At 37.4% G+C, this 18,094-nt stretch overlaps 2 protein-coding genes across 4 annotated transcripts; one reads left to right on the top strand and one right to left on the bottom strand.

Moving 5' to 3' along the window:
* The first annotated feature begins 5,149 nt into the window (after positions 1-5,149).
* Positions 5,150-6,392, top strand: LOC118745632. Of its 2 annotated transcripts, XM_036479171.1 has the most exons (3): positions 5,150-5,712; positions 5,778-5,873; positions 5,945-6,392. In XM_036479171.1, exons 1-3 carry the CDS (start codon positions 5,319-5,321, stop codon positions 5,959-5,961), a joined length of 507 nt encoding a protein of 168 aa, XP_036335064.1. In that variant the 5' UTR covers positions 5,150-5,318; the 3' UTR covers positions 5,962-6,392. The 2 variants fall into 2 exon arrangements, with proteins under 2 accessions (XP_036335064.1, XP_036335063.1); XM_036479170.1 differs by having other exon boundaries at positions 5,778-6,392.
* A 2,096-nt stretch (positions 6,393-8,488) lies between these two features.
* Positions 8,489-10,782, bottom strand: LOC118745628 (putative nuclease HARBI1). 2 transcript variants are annotated; one of them, XR_004993667.1, is made up of 4 exons: positions 10,090-10,782; positions 9,176-10,028; positions 8,836-9,122; positions 8,489-8,776 (listed from the first exon to the last, which is right to left on the bottom strand). XR_004993667.1 is itself a non-coding variant. In XM_036479165.1 (2 exons), the coding sequence occupies exons 1-2, from the start codon at positions 9,095-9,097 to the stop codon at positions 8,538-8,540; spliced, it is 501 nt and encodes a 166-aa protein (XP_036335058.1). In that variant the 5' UTR covers positions 9,098-9,156; the 3' UTR covers positions 8,489-8,537. The 2 variants fall into 2 exon arrangements, 1 of the variants encoding a protein (XP_036335058.1); XM_036479165.1 differs by lacking the exons at positions 9,176-10,028; positions 10,090-10,782 and having other exon boundaries at positions 8,836-9,156.
* Between the last annotated feature and the right edge of the window lie 7,312 nt (positions 10,783-18,094).

The following is an 18,094-nucleotide window of genomic DNA, read 5'->3' as shown; positions in this document are numbered from 1 at the left end:
TTTATAAAACTTCGCAAAGCTTTTCCCAACAAAGATTTAGGTTAGAGCTCAACTTGAGGTTAAGTTGAGAACTAAGGTATTTCTCAAATCTCCAACGTTGTTTCTCAACAGTACCTCAAGTGGAGTATCATAGCGTTCTCGACAAAAAGGGCATTTTTCTTTGTATGAAAAAAACGACTGTTTCTCAAGTTGAGAAAATTCTAGTTCTCAACTTCAACTCCAGTGTAATTCTCCAATTGGTCTCAAACATATCAATGAAATACTGAAATTGAAATAGTAAAATACCTTTTTGATTGTATGTCACATAGATGAATTTAAATACTAATTTTTCATTTTATTACTCCTTTTGTATTATGTAGTTAATCAATATCGTATTACAATAATTCACTACACAGTATACAGTCCGACAGTAATTTTGCCAATTGATTATTTCAGGATACTTTGAAGATTATTTACTTTTGGTTGGTAACTTTCCTCTTAATATAGCTTTCGTTTTTCACTTGATAATTAAAAATTCGTTGCTCTATCACTTTTTACGTATCTGCGCGTCGGTTAGAGATTAGTTGGAGAATGATGTTGGATATCAACTTGAGAAATTTACTCCAAAGTTGGAAAAATATTTTTTTGGTGTTTATTTGGTTTGTTCAAAAATTTGCAGAGCGATATAATAACTCTGTTATGTAAAACATGGTTGCATTTGTTATCTGCAAATATATCGAGAGAAAATTCCACAAAAATTCCTCAAAATAAAAATCCTCACAAAACACTCAAGCGCACCCGAAATTCCTCACGTTTTAAGGAATTACTCACAAGGAGGTCACTCTGATATATACCCCCTGTCACCAGATGCCCGGCAGGATATCACCCTGAAATAAGTGCGCTCCTCAGAGGTGAAAACCGAATGGTAGTTGGCGACTTTGACGCGTACCACGATCTTTGGCATTCCAGCCTATCGAATGATCGTAGGGGAACACACTTTGCAGAGCAGATAGATGATTCGATATTATACACAATGATCGACGACGCACCCACCAGGATTATGGACAGCAACTGCAGCTCGCCAGACCTCACAATTGTCGGCGCTGGTCTGATAAACAGCATATCATGGCGTCCTATGCTGAGTTTAGCTTCAGACCATCTGCCCATAGTCATCCAGATTGATATACCTGCCGACTTTGCTTCCGCGGATCACCGGACCTATGCCAACTTCTCCAAAGCAGACTGGAAAGGCTTCGCGGATGTTACAGAAAGCACCTTCCCTGCACTAACAACACCAACCGACGTTCACGTGTGTGAGTGTAAATTCGGCAGGGTTGTCACTGCTGCTGCAGCTCGCTTCATTCTAGCAGGACGCATTTCGAACCCCCGTCCGAATGTTCCTGCTGAAGCGGCTGACGTAGCCGATGAGCGTGACAACCTTCGTCAGGCCGATCCTGGAAATCTCCGTATCTGGGATCTCAACTCGGATATTCGACAACTATTAAACGTACAAAAGCGGAAGAAGGGAGAAGAGCATCTGAAGACCTGCAACTTCGCCTCTGGTGTGAGCAAACTTTATTCAACCGTGAGGTCATTGTCCAACCCGACGATGCGTAACGACAGAGTTGAAATATCTTTTGGGGACCACGCTTCGTCGGACTCGGAGCTATGCGCGAGCTATTTTAGCCGACAGTTCATACTGCATCCTCCGGCGGACAAAGCCAACCGGTGAGTGACCACAAGGCTGCACAACCTGCCAAAACCAAGTGCACCTCTTGTTTTCACCAGCGGCGAGGTAAGGGTAGCCATCGTGAAGGCGAAAGACTCCCAAACCATTGAACCCGACGGAATTTGCACGCTGCGGGAGTGGACTATCTAACCAAGTTCCTCATCCTGTGTATGGCCACTCTCATCATTCCAGACATCTGGAAAATGGGGAGAGTGGTTCCACTGCTTAAACCGGGGAAGCTGTCCAACAAAGGAGAGCCTTATCTCCCGATAACTCCCCTTTTCCAGTTAGGGAAGACTCTAGATGCCCTTCTACAACACTAGAGGCACTACACTAACCACCTGACCCCAGCGAAGCATCAGTATGGGTTCCGTAAAGCGCACAGCACAACAACAGCACTTAGCGCCATAAACACACATATAACTCGTGGCCTTAACCGAAATCACCCCTCTGAGAGAACTCTTCTAGTAGCGTTGGACCTGTCCAAGGCGTCCGACACCGTCAGCCACTCAACGCTACTAGAAGGCAGAGGCCTCCTCTCTCCCACAGGGACCGCCCTTTGGCAATTATTAAACCCGCATTCCACTGAATTTTCGTCAGCGTTGCGATAAGGAGTTAACATCCATGGTTCCAGCGGATATCCTGAGTCACCGTAAATTATTTAATTCAATTAGTAATATATAAAAGATACACAAGTAAAGCATCGTTCATTCATAATCTGTACGCGCAAAAAATATCACAACTTTTGAAATAGATATTGGACACTAAAAATATTTATATATAACAAAATACCGTCTATTAAGGTTTTATTTTGATTATAAAAAAGATTACAAATCCTTATTATGTAAAAAACTACGCGCATGTTCCTTAACAGAAGCCATTAATTTTTGAACAGTTTTCCTCGTCACTTTGGCTGCATATTTATTCCACAGAGGCAACATTGATTCATATCAGTGTACGACCCAGCCGCTTCTCCTCAAATTATACTTAACTATCGCCCAAAATTTTTCTATTGGGCGGAGCTGAGGGCAATTAGGCGGATTAATGCTTTTCGGAATTGCTTCTACCTTATTGTTTTGATATCACCGGCAGAGTAATGTATGCTGGCTAAGTCTGGCCAGAATTTAGCAGAGGATCTATGATATCGAATAAAAGGAAGTAATCTCTTCTGAAAGCACTCATTTATATAAATGTGGGATGTCATTGTGGACGAAGTTACAAATGGACGACTTTTATGGCCACAGGAGCATATTGCTTGCCAGTTTTTTTCAGCAAATTTATCTATCTTTTTATATTTAAATTTTGAGGTAACATTCCCACGTTTACTTGCGACATAAAACTTTTGTCCAGGAAGTTGATTGCAGTCGAGTTTAACGTAAGTTTCGTCGTCCATAATAATGCAGCCTTTAAACTTTGTTAAAATTTGATTGTAAAGCAACCGTATGCGTCTTTTTGCCAAAGGGTCTTTTTATCAGATCTATTTGGGTACTTTAGCACGATATGTCCTAAGGCCGGCATTTAAACGTATACGTCTCGCTGTACTTATACTCGTCCCGAATTTTTTCGCACGATCATTGTCTGATAACCCAGGATTGTTATTGGCTGCATTTCTTTATTCATTCTGAACGTTTGGAATAAACTTTTTTGTTTATTTATTCTTTAGAACGTTCCTGATGATATGTTGACGTATATTTCAAACGTATTCTGTTTATTCCGGCTGTGAAATGGGATTATCCGGAATGTGTAAAGAAACGCAGCCATTAATTGAGGTTAGTATCTTCTTCGCTAATTCTAAGTCACGTGTTCCTTTTTTATACACTTCTTTTTAGTTCTCTCTATGCTTAAGGTCTCCTTATATCGCTTCAACACGCTACACACAGTTGATTTAGGCAATTTCAATTTTTTCGCAATTTTAGAACCCGACCATGCAGGATTTGCTATACATCCGTTCAGAATTAATTTTCGATGCGTACTCCATCGCACATTAAAACGCGAACTGATGAGCTATGAAAGTGAAAATTGAAACACATAACTGTTAATCAATTATGTACACGTGTGTACTAAATTTCGTTCAGTGGATTTGACGAATAACTATTGGGGTGTTCACAGTTCGTTCCAAATAGTGTCTCAAAATGTAGACGTCTACATTTTAAGACGTTTTCTAACCGTAAAATCTGTAAAATCTGTAAAATCCCATACAAACTTGGAAAACGACGCCGTCTACATTTTGTCACCCTCAAAGGTATGTTTTTTACGCGTCTACATTTTGCAACCTCGCAGCAGGGTTGCATTATGGCAATACTAATCACGTTCTTTTTATTTATTGGGCACGTTTTTTGTATTTGCATTTAATTTGAGCGCAATTTCTGATGAAAAGAAACAAATCAAGGAAAAGAAATAACAAATATTAGGAATTGGTAATAAAGTTAAATAATTACAATTTTTCAGAAACAAAATCGAAAGGCGATATATAAAAAATGCACGCAAAGAGGAAATGTCTGGCAACACCAGCAAAGTTTTGAGACGATTTTGCGACGACTGCTAGAAAGGGGTGCTCACAGTTTGATGCTAAAGATGTCTCAAAATGTAGACGTCTACATTTTCAGACATAATTTGGAACGAACTGTGAACACCCCATATATAACGGTCCCTACGAACGATGCTTTATTATTTGTTGCTAACTAAAGTTCTGAACACATTGAAAACGACGAGCTACCGACCACAGCTTCCAATTTGTCATCTTTATTATCTCAGCGCTTTGTCGATGGCGACATGATTTCTTTGAACGCGGCAGCGACATCATGAATTTGTATGAGTTTTACATAACAGAAGAGGAAGAACCTTATCTGTCGCCAGAAAAATAGAAATAGATCTAATCTGGCCACAACCACAGCCGTCGCGTAGCCCGGTCGTCGCCAAAATAATTATCTACATAAGAGTACGTGTTAAAATAATTTGACAGCTGTGGTTTGTAGCTCGTCGTTTTCATTGTGTTCGGGCTATAAGAACTCGTATCCCCATGGTGGAATAATAACAAGGTGTTGTCAGTAACTTAACCACACTTTTTCGGCAGGTCTATTCCGGTCACGTATTTTAAAGTAGTAGAAAAGGTACTAATTATTTACTACTATTAATCCCTTGGTGCATACTATTTCAAATCAAATGTAGAAAAATTTATAATTGCAGGCTTATAAGCCTGAATATATATTTGTATCGGCAGCTCCACACAGTAAAGGCCGTAAAATAAGGCAATTTACTATAAGACTGTAAGTGATGTTTTAAATAGATTAAAACACATAAACATCGATAATATAAGCGAATTACTAATCTAACCATGCAGCCACTCTATTTTAGGGCCAGCTTTTCAGTGCTGGTTTAAACTCAGTTTAAACTAAGTTTAGTGAAACTCAGTTTAAATTTAAACTGAGTTTAAACTGGAGAGCTGTTTTTCAGTGAGAGTTTAAGGCCGCTGTAAACATTGGCAATTTCGTAGGGCAACACTGGTTTTTTCTTTATCTAGATACGACAACAGCTGTTGTTTGTTTACAATTCGACGCCATTGCTTGATAAATTTCCATAAAAATTAAACGCTGTGAACAAATAAATAAAAATGTCTGTGAGAAGTAATAATTTTTCAACGAGTGAAGTGAGCTTTTTATTAGAATTAGTAGAACTAAATAAAAATGTGCTGGAGTGGAAAGAAACTGATCGAGTTTGCGCAGAGGAAAAATTGAAAGTGTGGAAGGAAATAGAGATCGAGTTCAACTCAAAGTTTAGTCAAGTGTATAGGAGCTCAAAGGTGCTGAAGACGAAGTACGAGAATGTGAAAAAGGACTCAAAAAAGAGATTAGCTGCAGAAAGGCGTGATATTTATAAAACCGGCGGTGGAACAAGAGCTTCTATACCCAGCACAACAATAGACGGGAAAATGCTGAGCATTTGCCAGCCTGAGCAAATTGCGGGCAATGAAGCTATTTATGATGATGACGCATTAGAAATAATTGGTAATTCGTAATTGAACAAATTCCAACAATATGTGTACTATAATTTTAACATAATTGTACTTTAGAAGAAACTTGCCTTGTGGAAGTTTCAGCGGAGATGGAAGAAAATTTATCCGCATCCCCCACTGAAAATTGTAGCTCTGAACTAGAGCAGACACTAGGTAAATACAAATTAGCAAAATGTTTATGTATGTAAATGTTTTGTGTTTAAATACATACTTTTCTTCAATAGACAAACCTCAAGTCTGATATTGCTTCAAAAAAGGCAAAAAAGTGCGAGTTGCATAGTCGAAGAGCATGAACTATCAAAAAAGAAGCTTCAAATGGAAATTGACTTCGAAAAAGAGGAGCACACATGTCCAAAAAATGGAATTAGAAATAGAGATGCTGAAGTTACAAATTCAGCTTAAGAAAAAGGAATTAGGAATAGGTTTTTAGAAGTTTTATTTTGATTTTTAGTTTTGAGGAATTTTTTTAAAATTTTTGTGATAAAATGAATTTAACCATATCAGTAATTATGAAACCAAGACTTGAATGTACCTCTTAAGTTTATTTAATATTAAGACAAAAAAAGATAGTTTAGCGTGCATAGTTATTATGTACATAGATACATGTATTGATACCTAAGAATGTGCCTATTTAAGTTCACCAATGTTTAGGTGGAAAAATATTTAAGACTCGCAATTCAATGCATTTTTATGTGATATTTTAATGTGTACACATTTATTTAACTGTAAATATTTAGAAAAGGTATTTACGTAATTTATTTAACTATGAATATCAAAAAAGTAATTTTGATATGTATGATTTTTCAAATGAAAATACTGGATTAAAAAATGAAGTTGAGTATAATTTTAAAACTAACTTCTTTCATTTCGAAGTAAGTCTTTGAAGTATTGATTTACTAAAACTGATCTTGTTGAGTTGTTCACATTTGATGCCTCCTGCTGTCTGTTTCTTGGGACTGATAGCGCGAAGTCAACAGCGGATGATATGCTACGTGCTAATACGGGAAGTTCAGGCTCATGGTTCATACAGCAAATATTATGCAAGACCGCGGTAGCTACAATTATACTTTGCACTTTTCGATGGTTCAAACGAATTCCAAGCGATAAAATCGGAAATCGCCTTTTCCATACTCCATAACTCCTTTCAACAGTACAACGTGTTCTGATTAAAGAATCGTTAAATAGGTTTTGCTCTGGAGTCATCGGGTTTGAAAAAGGAGTTATCAGAAATTTTTGATGTGTATACATCTTTGGTTTCGGTAGGGGTAAAATTTGCGAAGCTGTAACGCATATCCCAGCACAAAATTTCGAAGGGCTTAGCATGTGTATTTCAGCATACAATTTTTATTTTCATTAGAAGCACCCTGTGTTAGCTTGCCAAATGGTTGCATACATTTAGGCATATGCATAGTAAGAGGAAATCCGCTACAATTGATTATTAGCCGTCATCGATTCGCCATCAGTTAGCAAGTGGCGAAACGAACGAACTCAATGAGGTACAACCAAACTTGCTATCGTCTGTCCGTGCTAGCTAACTTTGTTGTTGCTTTCACATGCAAACTTTTTCGTTAAGCGACCGGAACTCAAACATAGCGAGCGAGAAGCGGCGAATCGACGACGGCATGATACCCACAATGCACAAGATACTAATTCCTTATTAACAATAGGACAATTATCGGGAGGACTCAAGAGGCCCACAACAAACACTTCCGAGAAAATTATTCCCGGAAGTTTTCTCGTGAAGGATGTAACCGTGACATATATAACCGGCTGTTGATGAGCTCGGACTCGTTTTTAAGCAGTATTTCGGTTCATGACCAAAAAAAGAAAAAGTATCAAATCGTTTTCCCCAGACACAATAAAGCTGCTTTTACCCTCTAAATCCGTTGTCAAAGATGTCACAAAGGAATAGTTTGAGGCCAGCGAAGATTCTGAAAGCGAAAAATAATTAACCAATGATAGTGTACACACATTTTATAAATAAAGGTTGTCAATATATTTAAATAGTAAATTATTGGCTAATATATATATTTTATTAATATAACCTATCTGTAATACAAATTATTTCAATTTTACATTTGATAAACAATTTTGAGTAGATAGAGGCAATAAAATATTTTTTGCCGCATAAAACTTGAAAATGTACCTATATGCGGTGTTTCCAAGATATTTTAACGCCCTTGAGTCACAAGTATATATGTACAAGCATATTTTTATCAATCATACCGATAATGTCATGTATTAAAAGAATTAAAAATGAAAATGAATAAAAAAATTAAATCAGCAAAATTAATAAAATTAAGTGAAATTAATATTTAATTTCTAACCTAACCTACATTTGTATGTGTGTAACTGAATCGCCTTTATATATAAAAATATTATCCTAATTTTCGAGCTTGACTCCCTAATCTGTTATTAGAAAAAGAGATTAGCCATGCAAAATTATAATTAAAAATATCTCAGATTAAACCGATAACTTTTTGGTGTCCAACCCAGTTTTATCGATTATACTTGCGAAGAAGAGGAATGTCAAATGTTAAAGTAAACAAAAATTGACGCTAGTAAGGAAAATAGGTTTGTAAAGGTATTTTTAATAAAATATTCAGTTAAAATATATTTAAATGGCCTAATATGTGTTGCAAAAAAAAAGTGACCACGGTGGCACAGTGAAGAAGTTTAACTTTTCCTCGAGTTGTGTGAATAACAAGCACAACCAATTTGACAGCTAACGAGCTTTGATTGAGATTATATTTGTATGTAAACGTACTTTTATGCTTTGCCGTTCGCATATGTATACACATCAAATTTCATGAATACCTAGTACTCACGCCTTTTTTTGTTCGGGTGTCTACTATCTGCAATAATTAAACTGTCACCGAAATCACTGCTTTCAAAACGTGAGTACATCCTAGAATTCCTTAATATGTTTGAATCATGAGCAGAACCTGGCCAGCGAGCCACAATATTTGTTATTTTAAGACTAGCGTCACATGTGGTTTGAACGTTGATGGAAGAGAATCCCTTTCTATTCCGATATAGCTCCGGGTTTTCACCACCTACAAAGGAATTATGTACATCAGTATAATTGCGGAAATAGTTTAATAAAAGTTGTTACCTGGCGAAATTATCTTTATGTGTGTGCAATCCAAAGCTGCTATCACTGTGGGAAACTTAGCAATTTTGAAGAATCCTTTATAGGTTTCAAGTTTCTCCGTATCGCTTTCTGGGAATTTAATGAAACGAGCCCTCAGCAGAGCTATATGGTGTGACACCAACGTTACCACTTTAGACACCGTTGACTTCGATATTCCGAACAAATCGCCAATTGTTTGAAGCATTCCACCAGCTGCATATACCCGTAGGGTGATAAGTAGCATTTGTTCCTCTGTCTATGCGTGATTCCTAAAGTACCGAGAATTTAATATTTTGAATTATTTAAAATTATAAATGCTCACCAATTTGTCGGGTGCCTGATGTGCTCTCCGATAAGCTCCAAAACGCTGTAAGCGGATGCTTTTGTCAGGCGAAAGCGTTCAAAAAAATCTTTTTCATCAAAAATATTAAAATGATTCGGGTGAGTACATATCAAGAATGATAGAATAAAGAGATTGCGCTTTGCGCAGGTCCGTTACTCTTGTTTACAAATCAGCTGTTCGAGTTTTGACGTCATAATATAAAATTTTTGGTGGGAAGCGTATTGGTTTGCGAGGGAAACGTATTGGTTTGCGAGGGAAACGTATTGGTTTGCGAGGAAAACGTATTGATTTGTGATATTTTTGTTAAAGTTATAAAATAAAAACGTTGTAAAATGAAGTGCGCAGTTGCGAAATGTGGAAAAACGGCGGCAGAGTGCAGTTTGTTTACTTTTCCTTCAGATCCAGAACTTAGGAAAAAGTGGATCCAGTTCTGCCGGCAAAGCAAGGATTTCCAATTTAAAACTTGCTATATTTGCATGCATCACTTTGCAAGTGAAGATTTTGAAAATAGTCTGCAGTTTGAAGTGGGTAGGATGTTTATTTATTTCGTTTATTGTGTTTATATTAATGAAAGTGTTTAAAACATTTCTAAGGTTATGCAAAAAGAAGATTGTTGAAACGAGGCCCCGTGCCATCAATTTACAAGCCCGGTGATGAAAACCCGGAGCGTTCGCAAAGAGTTCATCGTCGTCAAAATACGTCGTTAATATTGGGTTTCATTGGAACGATATCCTTATTTGATGCTGTGGGCAGGCGTCACAGTTTCAGGTAAAATTTCTTGCTTATGCCTTGGCAGTTTAATTTTATGTTGGCACCGTTTGCATTGTATTTCCTGAAATAAGTACGCATTGGAAGTTAGTAAAAAGTAATGTATTGTCGCAGATGCTACTTACCATGCTATGAGCACGCCCTTGCTCAACGAATTGGCCCTTTTACGCTGTTTCCTGGTTAGCGCTCTTCGATTCTCTGTAGTCTTTCTGGCATCATATAGCTTCTATATTTGTTTCCAAGCCTTGGAGCTATGCACTATTTGCTGTGGCTTCAATTTCATTTGGAAATCTTACTCGTTCCATTTGCCAGCGCAACGGCGGCCACAGAATGCAATTTTTATTTGAACGCCCTACTCACCTGAAATAAAATAATAATATAAATAATGTAAAAGAAACACAAAATAAATTTACCGTCTTCTCGATTCAATAAATTGCCACCAGATTGTTTTATTTTAGTCTTTCGACTAAATTTTATGCTATATTTACTTTTTTTCGTCGAAATTGTATGCGATTTGACAGATCGCCAACAACAACTTTTATATTATGACGTAGATGCGCAGAACGAAAAATTTTTGCACCCCTATCGGCGCAATCTTTGTATTCTATCATTCTTGAGTACATATGACTCTTTTTCTCCTCAGTATAGTAATCGTAAGTATTTCACTTACTGCCGCGTCACTATAATCACTTTCGTCAGAGGAAATATCCATTTTTTAAGTAAAAATTAAATTACAAGACTTTGCGTTTAATTATTTTTTTGCAACCAAAAAAAACGAATCAGCACACAGCTGATAGGTTAAACTAAGTTTAACCCTGCCAGATCGGCTGTTTAAACTCAGTTTAAACTTAGTTTAAACTACGTTTAAAGTTGACTGAAAAACTGCATACTGAGTTTAAACTTAGTTTAAACGGCAAACAGAGTTAAACTCGCACTGAAAAACTGGCCCTTAGTGTATCAGTAGTCCATTTGGCTCAATATTATGACAATGCAGCAAGAGTTCTTTTAAACAAAAAATCGCCTTTCCATACGATTTTTGTGTACGTCTTTTTCCATTGATAACCACGATATCATTTATTTTTTTACATTTTGAGGACAAACATTATACAAAGCCATCAATTTTAAATATTAATATCGTTCTGAAAACACCAAGTTCTTTAAAAATTGCGATAAAACGAATTACTAAAATGGAATATTTTAGATACTATTTCCCAAGGAATAGTAGTATGAAAAGTAAGATCGGCAGCACTGAAAATAAGCATGCCGACCTTGTCAAAATTACAACAATCACGTCGCTACTGACAACACCTGGTTATTATTCCACCATGCCGTATCCCTCTCTCGCCATTGTCAAAACGAGATTGTAAAGCCCTTCTTTCGCTGGACAGGTTCCATACATGGTAATCAAAGCATGTACCACCGTATCGTGCGTCAACTGCTCTTATCTTAATCTTGTGATCACACATCTAATAAATTTAATTTGAGACTTTTTATGAAAATCTTTATTATATTTTAATACTTAATAACGCAGTGGTTGCATTGCATTCATACTGTGCTTCAATTTGCGATTATGGTACAAATGCTCATTTCTTGTGGGTCTAATCAATTGAATGTGTGTGCGATGACACAATAAACAGGTAATAGCAGAAGATCAAATGCAACCCTGCCATGTATTTTGTTGTTGCTTGAGAAACATAAAATGTCAAATGAGAAATCTCCAATTACACCCAATGTAAACCAGTTTGACAATTCAGAAAATGTGCTGTACCATGAAACAAACTGAATGGCTGGCCCGTAGTGAACGTCTTTTGCCACATATTTCCGATGTCATGATAATTTTAATTGGAGTGGTTGTGGAAACATAATCCCAACGCAATTAATTACTATCGTCACTGCTTAACAAATTACGCTAAAATTGAAATTCGTGCTACCACCGTTGAAGGGTGATTCAATAAAAATTTATAAACTGATGCTCACAGTGCTAAAGATAATTGAAATTCCTCTACCGCAGCTCTACGAAGAGATTATCTGATTATATGAAGTGATCTATTAAACGGATTTATATGTGTTTAATGTGCTCTTGCTAATGCATAATGCCTAGTAGCAAGGAACGAAAACTGCGTCTACTGCATGAAGATAATCATCTGGCAGATAGTGAGTTTCTAGTCGGTGATCCAGCTTCCGAAGAACCACATCTCTTTCGCTGTCATAAGATGATTTTGGGGACTGCGTCTGAAGTCTTTGAAACTTTGAACATATTAAATGCTAATCATCTGAAACGACTGGTAATATTTCTAACACAGCATGTATGATACCATATCTACAAAATAGATTTTACAACAATTGGAGGAATATTGTCGGCGTAATAACTTGCATATCCAGAACGTACTTAAATTATTGAGGGAGCACTTTTCCACCCTATTGAATGGCCCCAGCACTGAAAGAAGTGGAGAAGATGAACCCGAGCCCCCAGTCGATGACGATGTTGTCGATGTCCCACCGCCTGACTATGACGAGGTACGAATAGCGATTACGCGGCTGAAAAACAGCAAACCTGACAGCCTGCCAGCCGAGCTATTCAAGTACGGTGGCGAGGAGCTGATGAGGTGCATGCATCAGCTCTTATGCAGAATATGGTCAGATGAACGCATGCCCAACGGCTGGAATTTAAGTGTGCTCTGCCCAATCCACAAGAAAGGCGACCCGCCAATTACCGCGGGATCAGCCTTCTAAGCATAGGTTATAAGATCTTATCGAGTGTATTGTGTGAAAGACAGAAGCCCGCCGTCAACGAACTGATTGGACCTTGTCAGTGTGGCTTAAGGCCTGGCAAATCCACCATAGATCAGGTATTCACAATACGCCAAATCTTGGTAAAGGCCCGCGAGAATAGGATCGACATCTATTTGTCGATTTCAAAGCCGCTTTCGACAGTACGAAGAGAAGTTGTCTTTATGCCGCGATATCTGAATTTGGTATCCCCGCGAAACTTAATACGGCTGTGTAAAATGACTTTGAGCAATACCATCAGCTTTGTCAGGAATGGGAAGGACCTCTCCGAGCCGTTTGATACCAAACGACGTTTCAGACAAGGTGATTCCCTTTCGTGCAAGTTCTTTAATCTGATGTTGGAGAAGATAATAAGAGCCGCAGAACTCAACCGCTCAGGCACAATATTTAACAAGAGCGTACAATTGCTGGCGTCTGCCGACGACTTCGATATTATCGGTAGAAACAAAGGCTACGTCAGTTCTGTCTTCTAGGGATTAGATAGAGAAGCAAAGCGAATGGGTCGGTCTGGTGGTGAACGAGGACAAACCAAGTATCTCCTGTCATCACACAAACAGTCAGAGCATAGGCGACTTGGCACAAACATCACTGTTGACAGTTACAAGTTTGAAAAAGTAGACGACTTGGTTTATTTGGGAACCAGCATTAACACCAATAATAATGTCAGCCTTGAAATCCAACGAAGAATCACTCTTGCCAACAAGTGCTACTTTGGACTGAGTAGGCAATTGAGAAGTAAAATCCTCTATCGTCGTACAAAGATCACTCTATAAGTCACTCATCATGCCTGTGCTGGTATATGGCGCGGAGGCATGGACAATAAAAACGTCTAGGCGAAACTATATACACCTAGCTTTAAGACTTAAGGCAAGTGATGTTTGTCTTTAGGAGTAATTGCGTTAACACATTCTTCGATAGTGTAACTCAGGTTATCACTTACGAAAATAAGATCTAAAACTCTATTTTATGAATTGGCAAAACTGTTCATTTGTTTTAAATTAAAACTTAAAATATTATCTATGAAGTATAATTCATGATGAGCAATGATGTTATGAGTTATGAGATTAAAGCCTGATGAATTAATACACCAATTAATATTAGGTAAATTAAAGTCACCAAGACCACATATTCGGTTACACTTTAAATCGTATTAAACTCCAGCAGCAATATTATCAGTATGCGCCTTATAAATATCGAATGAACTGACAGGTGGTATATAAGAGGTTATGAGATATAAAGATTCCTTCGAAGAAAGCCCGATTATACGCACACAAATCTGATCCAACTCAGCATCAGCATTACTAAGCGGAACCTGAAACGAACACAGTTCACGCTTGACAGCCATAAGCACTAAACCTCCTCTCAAACACCCTGTTTTATCTGTATCTCTGTCTTTACGAAACACATTAAAGAGCTTGGAGTTGAAGAATTCACTGTCGAAAAAAATGTTGTTCAACCAGGTCTCAACGTGAACAAAAACGTCGAAATCCATTTGCGTGCTAAAATAGAACACGATATCAGCTTTAGTTCGCATACCAGATAAATTATGGAAATAAATCCTTAACCCATTAACATGGCTAGATGACTTAACTACTTTCGGGGCGGTTGCTGAAGGTCCTTTTGAAAAAAACGGAAACGGTCTTACCATTGCAGTTGCTGGTCAAATTTCAGATTTTAGCAGGTTGGGAAACGAGGCCTCCGGGACCCCCAGTTTAAAATTCACTGTTTAAATCAGCAATTGGTGTATTATTTTTAACCATTTTATAACATGAAAGAGAGCTTTTATTAATGCCAGTGTTGTTAGCAATATAGTCTTTAATGTTATCTTCAGAGACTGATGGTGAGAAAGATGCTAGATGTAACCATTTCAAACGAACAGCAACATCCAAATCCGTGGAATTATTTGTACCTACGACACGCATTTGCTTTTTGTTCCTTTTTAACAGCATTTGACTACTGCGCGTTATTAATCGCATCAATAGATGGACGGGTGCTTCAGCAGAAGTAGACAATATTGTAGCACTCGCAACAACAGCAGGTGACATTCTCACTTTATCTGAGATTGCCGTAGTAGTGGTGGTGAGAGCCGGAGCCGATCCAACATCTCGGCAAACGTGAGAGCAGCAGAGGAGGTGACAGCCGCAGGGGCCAGTGACTCAACAACAGAATGAGAAATATTCGTAGTGGTGGCGGTTACAACAAGTGAAGCCTTCATAGCATTGGATTGTGTAGGCAACGCAGACTTAACAGCAACGTTCTTATTGCGATCAACGATATCGGCATCAAAGAAAGCATCAGTAACAGATTGAGAATGAAACTGGGTATTGTTAGCAGCAGCTGGAGAGGCTTTCCCCTGCGCTTTGAGTCTCGAGCGCGTGAAGATTGTATGATTGTATTGTTGCCAACAGCATTCGAAGCAGCCGGTAAAACAGATGGAATGACTTTATTACTTTCCGGACCAATAAGTGATTGTAGAAAAGATTTACACACTTGGCTGAACATTTATTACAAACAGCACAAAGATTCATTTAATTAGAATAAAAAAGCCCTAACAGCACGGAGCAATAAAAATACATGTCCGAACAGCGTAATGTCGAAGTATGTATGCATATACAATTTTGCTAGGTTATTTAAGACGGCAATGGAAATATGCCTTCGGACAACCACCAAACCGTAATATTACAAGATAAATGCGTCATTGAAAATCATGAACGTGAACTATTGGACCAAAATGTTTCAAAAGAAAAATGTATTTTGGGCGGGACGAAGTGCGCCGGGTTTGCTAGTTTTATATAAAAAGAATAAATTGTATTCAGTGCATTTCACAATCTTATTTATAGATAACTAGCTTTTACCTGCGGGTTTCACCCCACGTCATGAGGAATTAAAGGGGTCATGTGACTTGTGGTTCCGAAGTTACGGCTGATAAAAAATTCCAAGCCTATGTTAAGTGCTATGCCCCCTTTTACAAACTCATTTATATATACCTTACTATAAGCACCTACCATAGATATGTCTGCATACCAAATTTCAAGCTCATGTGAGCTGATTAAATAATTCACGCCTATGGGAGGTGCCATGCCCCCTTTTCCAATACCTCCCATTTCTCCCCATGAGTATGGAACTAATTTTATTAATCTCGACAGCAAGTTCCAATGCTCTACCACAAATATTTCAAGAGATATACAACGTGCAAGTGTGCAAAGTTTCGTTCGATTCCGTGTCGCGGTTCAGAAGTTATAAGGTAATAAGCAAACAGACATTCACATATATATATATAGATGATAGATGAAAACTAAAACGCCTGGACTTCCTCTTTGAAAACCCCGCGCAATATCCCTTGTGGTTGCCAATATTTGAGCACATTTTTCGTATTGACGCTCGCGAAAACACAGAAATCGAGAAAATTCATTTAAGATGACTTTTACAATCATGCACAGTATATTTTGCTTAATTTTTTTTTATAAAATTTTATTATTTAAACCCACGAAAACAACAATCGAAACGTTCTCCGTCAACAAATTTGCAACTTAGGCCACTATTATGAGTCGCATTCGATTTTCGATCTTCGCTGGTTATCGAAGATTGAAAGTGAAATTCATATTAAGAGCTATGCTACCGTGTCGAAATTTTCGCCAAGTAACGAATTTTCTGTCGAACAGAATTTTGCTTTCGTTGGTGTAGCGAAGTATTAGAAAATTGTGAAAAATGTATGATTTTGCATTTGTTTTCTTACTTTTTGGCGGCTAGACACGAATTTTAAACAATGTTTATTAATTTCGTGCAGTTCTAACGTCGTGAATACTAAACACAAGCTCGAAAGGCTGGTTTTACTTGTGAAAGAAAATCCCAATACACAGGTGGCACGATCTCTGAGATCAAAATCGTAGAGGTGTTGATAGTTTTAAAATATTTTAAATAGATTTGGCTCACAAACGCCTCTTTAGACAGTCGGAAGTTTTTCATAAAGCTGTGGAAAAATTTCTCTACATTAAACATTTGTTACTCCTGCCAGTTTACTAAGCTCTCATTCTCTGACGAATCGTTGAACTAGAACTCGTTGTACTCATTTTTATATACACCGCTATGCTGTACTCCGTCGTAGATTCGATTTTGCTACGAATCGTAAAATTGGTATGCTGAAATCCGCGTGGTCGTATCGAAATTTCGAAATTTGTAGGCCATCTTCGAAATTCGTAATGTTGGTATGCCTGAATCCGACGTAGCTGTCATTTTTATGTATTTGTCGGAAATTTTGTACGAATAGCAACTCGTGCCGGAGCGAAACAAATTGTTTTAAAATATCAATAAAATAAAGTGTGTAAACGCAAAAATATGTATGTAAGTTGAAGTGTGAATAGAAAAAACAAAAAATTTATTATTAAATGTTTACAAAATTAAAGCCGGACATTGGTCGAGGCTTTGCAAGAGCTAAAGAGGATGTGGTGGAATTTTGGGAAAGCGTTCCACAAATTAAAGCGGCACAATATCTAGTGAAATGGAGGCCCTTAAAAGGAGGGAGCTTACATTTTATCATTTAAGCTAAATGGATCAGAACAATCTCCTAGCAATTTCCTTTCCAAAAGTGCACCGGCCACTGAATCCTTTGTATTCTATTTAATTAAGAAAGTCTTTACAAATAATGATTCAACTAACTTTTTTTTAATTTCACTATTCACTTGCGATTATATTTATTTTGATTTGTTTCTGTCAAAGCAGCTGATTAAGAACTTCGAATTTCCCTATTTTAGTTGGCAACGCCGTTGATAGTTACGATCGGATTACAGCATACCAATTATAAACTCGCTTTCTTTTTTATTTCATTTTAATTCGCCCAAATTTATATAAATATGTATAAGGACACTATTTAGTTTGCTCGATTTATAAGCAAAGCTTCTCAGCGGTGAAAAATATACTATTGTGAACCATAATACCAAATGAAAATTCGATCGATCAGCACTTTCGACCACAGTCGAAGATCGAATGCAACTCATAATAGGGGCCTTAGAAAAACGGAACTACGATCGGAATGTAGAATAGGTATAATCGTAAATTTCGAAGATTGATCGAAAGGAAACGAAACGCAGAATACCAAAGTTGCCAAACGGAGAAAATTTCGATTCGAGTCGAAATGCATAATAGGGCTGAATAAAATTCCTAGTAGGTCAGAAAAAAGAAAATTGCACCAAAACCAGCACATTCCAGCAGCTAAAGCTGTGGTGATTAAAGTCTGCGAGGAGTAGCAAATAACCTGAGATACAAACTTTATCGAATAATCGGCTGTTTGCCTGTCTAATGAAATAGTTAAATAAATTGCTAAATTAAATTTAAATTAACATC

The sequence above is a fragment of the Rhagoletis pomonella genome, unplaced genomic scaffold, assembly GCF_013731165.1.
Source record: "Rhagoletis pomonella isolate Grant_MI unplaced genomic scaffold, Rhpom_1.0 Rhpom_scaffold_00009, whole genome shotgun sequence".
Taxonomy (NCBI): Eukaryota; Metazoa; Arthropoda; class Insecta; order Diptera; family Tephritidae; genus Rhagoletis; species Rhagoletis pomonella.
Note: the sequence above shows the minus strand (reverse complement) of the source record. Positions and strands in the feature narration are given on the sequence as shown.